The 8,653-nt window shown below is 43.5% G+C and overlaps 1 protein-coding gene across 1 annotated transcript; it reads right to left on the bottom strand.

Annotated features, from left to right (window-relative positions):
• Positions 1-1,950: 1,950 nt before the first annotated feature.
• On the bottom strand, positions 1,951-5,992 carry TSPYL4 (TSPY like 4). The gene has a single exon (XM_043890206.1). It carries the CDS (start codon positions 5,890-5,892, stop codon positions 4,645-4,647), a length of 1,248 nt encoding a protein of 415 aa, XP_043746141.1. The 5' UTR covers positions 5,893-5,992; the 3' UTR covers positions 1,951-4,644.
• Between the last annotated feature and the right edge of the window lie 2,661 nt (positions 5,993-8,653).

Genomic DNA, 8,653 nt, shown 5'->3' with positions numbered 1-8,653 from the left:
TATTCCCTTTGATGAAGTGAACTGTTAATTTCATTTATGCACGAAACATGATGATTACATATGTAAGTTCAGAAGTGTTTTAATCTATGGAATCTTAATTAAAATAAGTGATAAAATCTCTTCAAAGGCCATCATGAATGGGTTAAGAATAACCTTCAATTTAATACTCACATAATAGGGTTGTTGTTTGTATGCTGAATTTAATACAGATGTCTGTGATATAGTGGAAGGTACCCTAGGCTTGAAATCAAACAATTTAAGTTTGTGATTTGCATCTTAGGCAATTTAGTTCAATTTTCTGAGCTGTTTTCTCAACTACTTAAAAGGGAATAGTAAAACTTTCAGAATTATGACAGTAACCTAAGGACACACATGTTAAGTACCTGCTATTTGATCTCTGGACTGTCAAACCAAGAAATGTGTATCTGATGCAGAATCAGATACTGAAGGCTTAAATTTTAACTCTTACGAGACCAGGAACTCAGTAATTAGGAATACTGGTCATTTTGGGGGGATTGCTGAAAACTACTGATGTAAGGAAACATGAGTCAATTGTGTAAAGCAGAAGCAAAAGCAGCAGCCAGAGTGACGTGGAAGAGGAGCCGGCCTGAATAAGGAAGGTCAGAGAAAACCTTGTGGGTATCTGGCCTAAGCTAAATATCCAGAAAAATAGAAAAGGATGCCAAATAATATTCTGTTAATATAGGGACCAAGAAAATTATGAAGTACTCAAAGGGTAATGTGGCCAGAGCAGACCACAATGGTCATACTTCCTTGGAGAAAAGGATGAGAGAAACTCTTAACTGGTTTGGAGATCTAAGACTTTTGGTTCCAGAACAGAGGAATAAAAACAAAAAGGCAATGCAAAGAAATGGAGCAGGGTTATTTGAGCTAACCAATTGTGTAGTAAGTGAATCCAAGAAAATGCTGAGTCTAATTTTATTGGACAAAAAAGAACAGAAACCATGTTAATCTGTGACAAATGAGTAGCACCAACCTACTAGAAAAATGAATACTCTTGATTAGACTGAAGCTGATAATAAACCAACAAAAATGACATTTTCTGATTATATTCAGAATAGGATAAGAAGATAATGCTTGAAACAGATGGTTGACAATGCAGAAATTAATCACTGAATTGAAAAGGTAAAATGAACATAGTATGGGGAAGTTAAGATGAGTATAAATCTTATAAAGGAAAACTTTGCTAATACTTAAAAGTTCTCCAGGTCTAGAAAAATTACACTTCAGCAAATAGAGCTTGCAAATAAGAAATGCATCAAGAGTCAGCCAGTCTGGTTTACCTGTAGGTTTAATCAACAATCTCTAATTCAAATCAGTAATCTGGGGCCATTTATGTCAAAATTTTGTTTAGACGGCTAAAAATATTCAGTGATTCATTTATGCAGACCTTATAGTATTCATTGCTCTCTCTGCTTCAGAGAATGCAGATGTATTTATCTCCCAAACCTTCATGTAATAGATGCTGAAAAGCAAAACATTACTGGTAACTGACACTGTGATGTCTGGTATCATTTGCTTCTAGACATTATATTGGCCATTTTTTTTCTTTCAATAGCACCACACTATTGTAGGAAAAGAATTTAAGTAGTACTTAGAGAATATCCAATGATCAATTCTTCCAAAAGTCTATCTTAAGCTCATCAAGTAAAGAATGAGCCAAAGATGGGACATAGTTAACATAAACGTAAGTAAAAAAAAAAAAAAAAAGTGTGTATAGAGAACAGTTTTCCACTGAAAATACTATTTTAGGTAAGTGACAAAAATCAATACACAGTAGCTCAATTACCACCAAAAACTATACTAACTGTATAGGAAATACATTTATGAGTAAGCATTTGGGCTTATCTACCATTTTCCAAGCAAAAATTCTTGGAAGGTGCACTATTGCCGTTTTTTAAGGTTCAACACGATACTGTAACAACTTGATAACTTTAGTGATTTTCCAACCATTTATTAGCCTAGACAAAACAGACAGAGCTTTTATTCTGGTGAAAACAAGAAACAGAGCAGAGTAACATTTATTTTTTCTTCTGAACACACAGGAGAAGACTCAAGTAGTATCTTTGTTTAGTTTAACAGAACAATTCTACAAGTTAGGGACATAAGATGTCAAGTACAACAGTTATTACTAGACCAAGAAATATCAAGACGACAAAGTTATGTTTTTCTGTTTGAGAATACTTTTCACAAGACAGCAACAATTTGCACTATTTCAAAGATCCCATTCAAGTTATATTTCTAAGAATAGAGCTATATAAGAAGGGAGACCAGAACAAGCTGATATATTTGTGAGTAGTCACAGAAGTTTTCATACTGCACAGGAAACAAGCTTGATATTTTTGCACACATTCTCAATTACAAGCAAACAGCAGGCTGTAAATGTCAATTTTGCTAGCAAGCAAATATGGAGAAAAGAATTAACAGGACTTTACTCAAACACAGTGAAATAAGGAGCACATACCATTAATTGTTCACATATGCTAGAATACAAAACATTTAGAGTGGTATTTGAGTACAAAAATCTACTGGTGAATTCAAGGAGTCAGGAAAAATTGGAGAGAAAACCTAACATCTACAAGCACCATCTTAAAGCATCAAACGCTTTCATTCTCCCACCTCTCCTGGGAAAACCACAGGTGCCTCTCTTTTTCCACTGACTCTGCAGGGTTCATCTACCCTGTTTGCCTTCCCAAGCCCAATCCATGGCAAGCTCATTTAATCAAATTTAATCCTGGGCTTTCAGTTTCTACAGCCTAGGACACCCTCCCCACGGCTCTATACAGACATCCTATGGGGCAGACTTCACACACCCCGTTACCCCAGTGAGGGAGTCTCGGCAGCTGCCACAAGGAGACTGCAGCCTGTTCCCTCATGGACCAGGTCAGAAGCAGGGAAGGAAATGCAGAAGCTGTGGACTGACAGCCAAGAAGGGCGGGGTGATAGGATGCAGGCCCATGGGGATTCAGGGGAAAAACCAGTACAGAGGACAAGAGTGACCCTCAAAATGCTGCCTTGGTTATTTCTAAGTGGTCCAAGGCCCCTCAAAAAACGTCCAAGCTTAGAAAGGTGGAGTGAAACAGTTTTTGTTACCTCGGATCACAGCCTGCTCTGGGTCTGTCGTGAAGCCCTTCTGTGATCTCCCCTCAGCTTCTCAAGCTAAGGCTCAAGAAAACACACAGGTTTTGGTAAATGGATAAGGAAGAGTACGGGGCTGTCAAAGTGGGCCCCAAAGAACAATGTCCATAAGCAGGCAATTCACCCTACAGGGTTCTCTTCGAAATGTTTAGACTTTACTAAAGGAAGTGGGGTGGACACACCAGGGCAGAAGAGGGCAGTAAGAAAGCTGGAGCCCAATGCACAGTATCTTTTCTCCTGGACACAATCAAAGGGAAAGCAAAGTAAACCAAAAGCCTGCTCTGCCAGTTTTGTCTTCTCAGCTGTAACTGTTTATGAGAAGGAGGAAGAGAAAAGGAGGAAAGCAGGAAAGTGAGAGAGAGAAATATACATAACAGGCCCCACAGGCCAGAAATACCTCTTCCTTGGTGCCCCCATCCTGGCAACTTTGTCATGTTTAGCATGGGTGCAGAAGGGGGACACCTAGATTAATGGTGGTTTGTTGGCTAGAGCTCAAAAAGGCTAACTGCTGCAAAGGCCCTCCCACCAGCTTTGCTTTAGGCACTGTGATATTATGACTGCCCAACCTGCCTAACAGCCAAGCAGTTTCCAGGTAACCATTTGGCAAGCAGGGGGTGGGGGGGTGGGGGTCGGGCAGGGGATGGTTCCTGTGTGCTACCCAGGAGCTTAAGTCTCCAGATAGTTCCTAAAGAGGCAGTGAATGGTGCCTGTGCAAATCTCATCCAGAAGGCTGAGAGCAGGTGTGGGTGGGCCATATCACAGGGCCTCATACTCACCACCACGCGGTCACAACGCAGAGTGACCAAAGGCATAAGATCAACATAGAACACAGAACACTTCTCATATGTTACCTCATTCATGCCTATTAATCACCCACCCATCAGCTGCGTATTCTGCGAAATAACCAGCAGGTAGATGGCATGGACCCAGGAAGGCAGTTGAAAACCAGTTACTCATAGCCTGGAATGTTCAGTTTAGGTGATGGCTGGCATCATCTCTATCAGCTTCATCTTGCAGCAGTGAAACTCAAAGATTTGGCCACAGAGTACATGGGTATCAGGACGACAGTCAGCACAAAGTATGAAGCCCAGCTAAGTAGCTGCAAAGGTATATCAAGCTTTTTCGTGGTAGACAACCACTTTAAAAACTGGGAGGCGGCTATAGTCAGACAGGGCCCAGAGCATGCAAAAGAAGGCAGTGGGTATCTACAGTATTATGTGCTTGGCACAGAAGCAGTGGAAGGCCATGCACTTGGAACAGTGGAACAGGATGCAGAAGAGCAGGAAGGCCCAGACGAAGGAGAGCATTGGCATATAAGCAACTATCTTGCCACTGAGTTTTGAGAATTTAGAAGCATCAGAGGACAAAATAATCCAGTGTGAAGACAAAGTACAGGGAAGACAGCATGCTGTTGGCTAAGCACGGGTCTGAGAGGAGGTGGGTGGCAGGGAAACTTGTGCAGGAGCTTCTCACACGGGGCAGGAGTTAGCCGGACTGGAACCTGAAGGTCCTGGAGCTCTCCATTGGCTGCCTTGCTGGGTCTCGAAATCCTCTGCGGGGCCCATCACCCATCAGGTAGTACTGGAGGGGATTGGGCCACAGTTCTGCTTTGATAATCTCGGCAATCCTGTCGAATTCTAAGAGGCTGTGGTCTGAGAACCAATTGAAGAAACTGGGGATAGTGTTGCCTTCCCGGTTCCTATGGATGTGGGACTGCGGGTCTTGGCCCCTGTGCCAGCGAATTGGAGTGGAAAGAGACACCACCCGGCCAGAGGATCTGCGCTCATACTCCTTGACAAGCCCCTCGTTTCGGAAGTAGGGGTTGCTCTGAAAGATGAACTTGAACTTACAGCCTGCTCTGGGGTGTTTAAGCTCCTCCACTTCCAAATTGATCATGTACCTCATCATGTCTTCATCTTGGCCACTGATCATAGGTGACAGCTGCGGGTGGTTGCGAAAGGCAGTGACCCAGAAACCTGGGATATTCTGGATAATGAAACTTCTGCGCTGCATATGGAGCCTCCGCATACGGCCAAACTTGCGCTCCAGCTGAAGGAAAGCTCTGTCAGCCTGGGCATTTACATTTGACAGTTCCTGATCGATGGCCTCCAGTGAATCCATGCAGTTATTGATCTTCGGGGCTCTGGCCCGAGTCTCCTCTTTCGCGCCTCCTACCACCTTTTTTTCCTTCTGCATCACCTTCTTTCCCTCCACCACCGCCTCTGTTACTCCCTCCTTTTCCCCTGCCGCAGAAACAGCGCACTTCTTCGTCGTCATTTCCTTGGCCTTCGCTCTAGGCAACATCTGAGCCCCCAAGCTCCCTGCGCCACAGGCTTCTAGAGCCTTCTCGATTGCAGGGCTGCGCAGCTCTCTACGCTGACAGCCATTTTCCTGGCTATTGTCGGCTCCCACCGAAGTGGAGGCAGAGGCTGCTTCCAGGCCCTCCGTGGAAGCCGGAGCCTCTTTCTGGCCCGCTTTGGTGGCTACGCGGCCGCGACTCCCAGCAACTCGAATGCGGAACGCAAGGCCACAGCCCGCGGGGTCCTGGGCTGCGCCTCCCTCCTCTGCGGCAGCCTCCAAGCCGCCCTCACCTGTGTCCGCCATCACCGAGGTCGCCTCGGTTTCCTCGCCCTGACACTGCTCGAGGTCCGGATGTCCCGGGGCATGGTCGGCAGTAGCTGGGCCGCAGGTTTTAGCGATAGGGAGGCTGTCGCCCTCGTCCAGGCCGCTCATTTTGGCAGAAGTCGGACCTGCAGGAGGAGACCGTCCGCGGTCCTCCGCAGCAGCAGCAGCAGCAGCGATCCGCCCCTCGCACCACCCCTCTTTTCCACTCCGGGGGATGGCTGCTACGGCAACCTGTGACGTCTGGCCGTAGCGTCTTAAAATCGCGCGAGAGTTCGTTGAGCCTTCTGATTCTGCTTGTCAGTCAAGTGTATTTGACTTTGTTAAAAAATGTTATGAATTTTATTAGTCTGGAAAAGAGCTGGCTTAGAGAAATGGACGTAGACAAACTCAAGCAACTGAGAACTGTGTTCATGTGGATTTCTAAGACTGAATAAACTTCTATGGTTCCTAAACTGCTCTTTTATAATAGTTGAGATGATTTTTAAAAATTCTGAGCAGCTAAAAAGGAAAATTCCTCTCATGCTAAAAAGACATAATAAAAAGATTATTCCAGTTTGCCTTACAGATTTCAAAGTTTATGTAATTTGGCAAAAACCTCTGAAGCAATTGGACAATATTTTCTCTTACCTCTAACTGATATAAGTAACAAAATATATTCCTCCTTACTTAGAAGTGACCCACACACGTGTAAGAGAGCAAATTCAGCCTTTGAGCATTACTGGGAGAAAAGTAATCAAAGGGGGTTTTAATTTCTAAAAGTTAACCTATTCAGTTCAATCAATTCAGTTCAGTGACTCAGTCCTGTCCAACTCTTTGGGACCCCATGGACTGTAGTCCGCCAGGCTTCCCTGTCCATCACCAACTCCTGGAGCTTACTCAGACTCATGTCCATTGAGCTTGTAATGCCATCCAACCATCTCATCCTCTGTTGTCCCCTTCTCCTCCTGCCCTCAACCTTGCCCAGCATCAGGGTCTTTTCCGATGAGTCCGTTCTTTGATCAGGTGGCCAATGTATTGGCGTTTCAGCTTCAGCATCAGTCCTTCCAATGAATATTAGGGCTGATTTCATTCAGGATTGGCTGATTCGATCTCCTTGCAGTCCAAGGGACTCTCAAGAGTCTTCTCCAACACCACGGTGCAAAAGCATCAATTATTCCTGCACTCAGCTTTCTTTATGGTCCAACACTCACATCCATAATGACTACTGGAAGAACCATAGCTTTGACTAGAAGGACATTTTTCAACAAAGTAATGTCTCTGCTTTTTAATATGTTGTCTAACTTGGTCACAACTTTTCTTCCAAGGAGCAAGCGTCTTTTAATTTCATGGCTGCAGTCACCATCTGCAGTGATTTTGGAGCCCAAAAAAATAAAGTCTGACACTGTTTCCATTGTTTCCCCATCTATTTGCCATGAAGTGATGGGACTGGATGCCATGATCTTAGTTTTCTGAATGTTGAGCTTTAAGCCAACTTTTTCACTCTCCTCTTTCACTTTCATCAAGAGGCTCTTTAGTTCTTCTTTGCTTTCTGCCATAAGGGTGGTGTCATCTGCTTATGTGAGGTTATTGATATTTCTCCCAGAAATCTTGATTCAAGCTTATGCTTCATCCAGCCCAGCATTTCTCATGAGGTACTCAGCATAGAAGTTAAATAAGCAGGGTGACAATATACAACCTTGACATACTCCTTTTCCTATTTGGAACCAGTCTGTTGTTCCATGTCCAGTTCTAACTGTTGCTTCCTGACCTGCATACAGATTTCTCAGGAGGCAGATAAGATGGTCTGGTAGTCCCATCTCTTGAACAATTTTCCACAGTTTGTTGTGAAATCCACACAGTCAAAGGCTTTGGCATAGTCAATAAAGCAGAAATAGATGTTTTTCTGGAACTCTTGCTTTTTTGATGATCCAACGGATGTTGGCAATTTGATCTCTGGTTCCTCTGCCTTTTCTAAATCCAGCTTGAACATCTGGAAGTTCACGGTTCAAGTATTGCTGAAGCTTTTGGCTTGGAGAATTTTGAGCATTACTTTACTAGTGTGTGAGATGAGTGCAATTGTGCGGTAGTTTGAGCATTCTTTGGCATTGCCTTTCTTTGCGATTGGAATGAAAACTGACCTTTTCCAGTCCTGTGGCCACTGCTGAGTTTTCCAAATTTGCTGGCATATTGAGTGAAGCAGTTTCACAGCATCATCTTCAGGATTTGAAAGAGCTCAACTGGAATTCCATCACCTCCACTGGCTTTGTTCATAGTGATGCTTCCTAAGGCCCACTTGACTTCACATTCCAGGATGTCTGGCTCTAGGTGAGTGATCACACCATCGTGGCTATCTGGGTCATGAAGATCTTTTTTGTACAATTCTTCTGTGTATTCTTGCCACCTCTTCTTAATATCTTCTGCTTCTGTTAGGTCCCTACCATTTCTGTCCTTTATTGTGCCCATCTTTGCATGAAATGTTCCCTTGATATCTCTAATTTCCTTGAAGAGATCTCTAGTCTTTCCTATTCTATTGTTTTCCTCTATTTCTTTGCATTGATCACTGAAGAAGGGTTTATCTCTCTTTGCTATTCTTTGGAACTCTGCATTCAGATGGGTGTATCTTTCCTTTTCTCCTTTGCCTTTCACTTCTCTTTTCACAGCTATTTGTAAGGCCTCATCAGACAACCATTTTGCCTTTTTGCATTTCTTTTTCTTGGGGATGGTGTTGATCCCTGTCTCCTGTACAATGTCACAAACCTCCACCCATAGTTCTTCAGGCACTCTATCAGATCTAATCCCTTAAATCTATTTGTCTCTTCCACTGTATAATTGTAAGGGATTTGATTTGGTCATACCTGAATAGTCTAGTGGTCTTCTCTACTTTCTTCAA

The sequence above is a fragment of the Cervus elaphus genome, chromosome 28 (genome assembly GCF_910594005.1).
Source record: "Cervus elaphus chromosome 28, mCerEla1.1, whole genome shotgun sequence".
NCBI classification, from domain to species: domain Eukaryota; kingdom Metazoa; phylum Chordata; class Mammalia; order Artiodactyla; family Cervidae; genus Cervus; species Cervus elaphus.
The sequence above is the reverse complement of the archived record's forward strand: the minus strand, read 5'-3'. Positions and strand labels throughout refer to the sequence as shown.

What these genes read in the sequence shown, in the direction of transcription:
- TSPYL4 (XM_043890206.1), bottom strand. Translation starts at nt 5,892, where the DNA reads ATGAGCGGCCTGGACGAGGGCGACAGCCTCCCTATCGCTAAAACCTGC.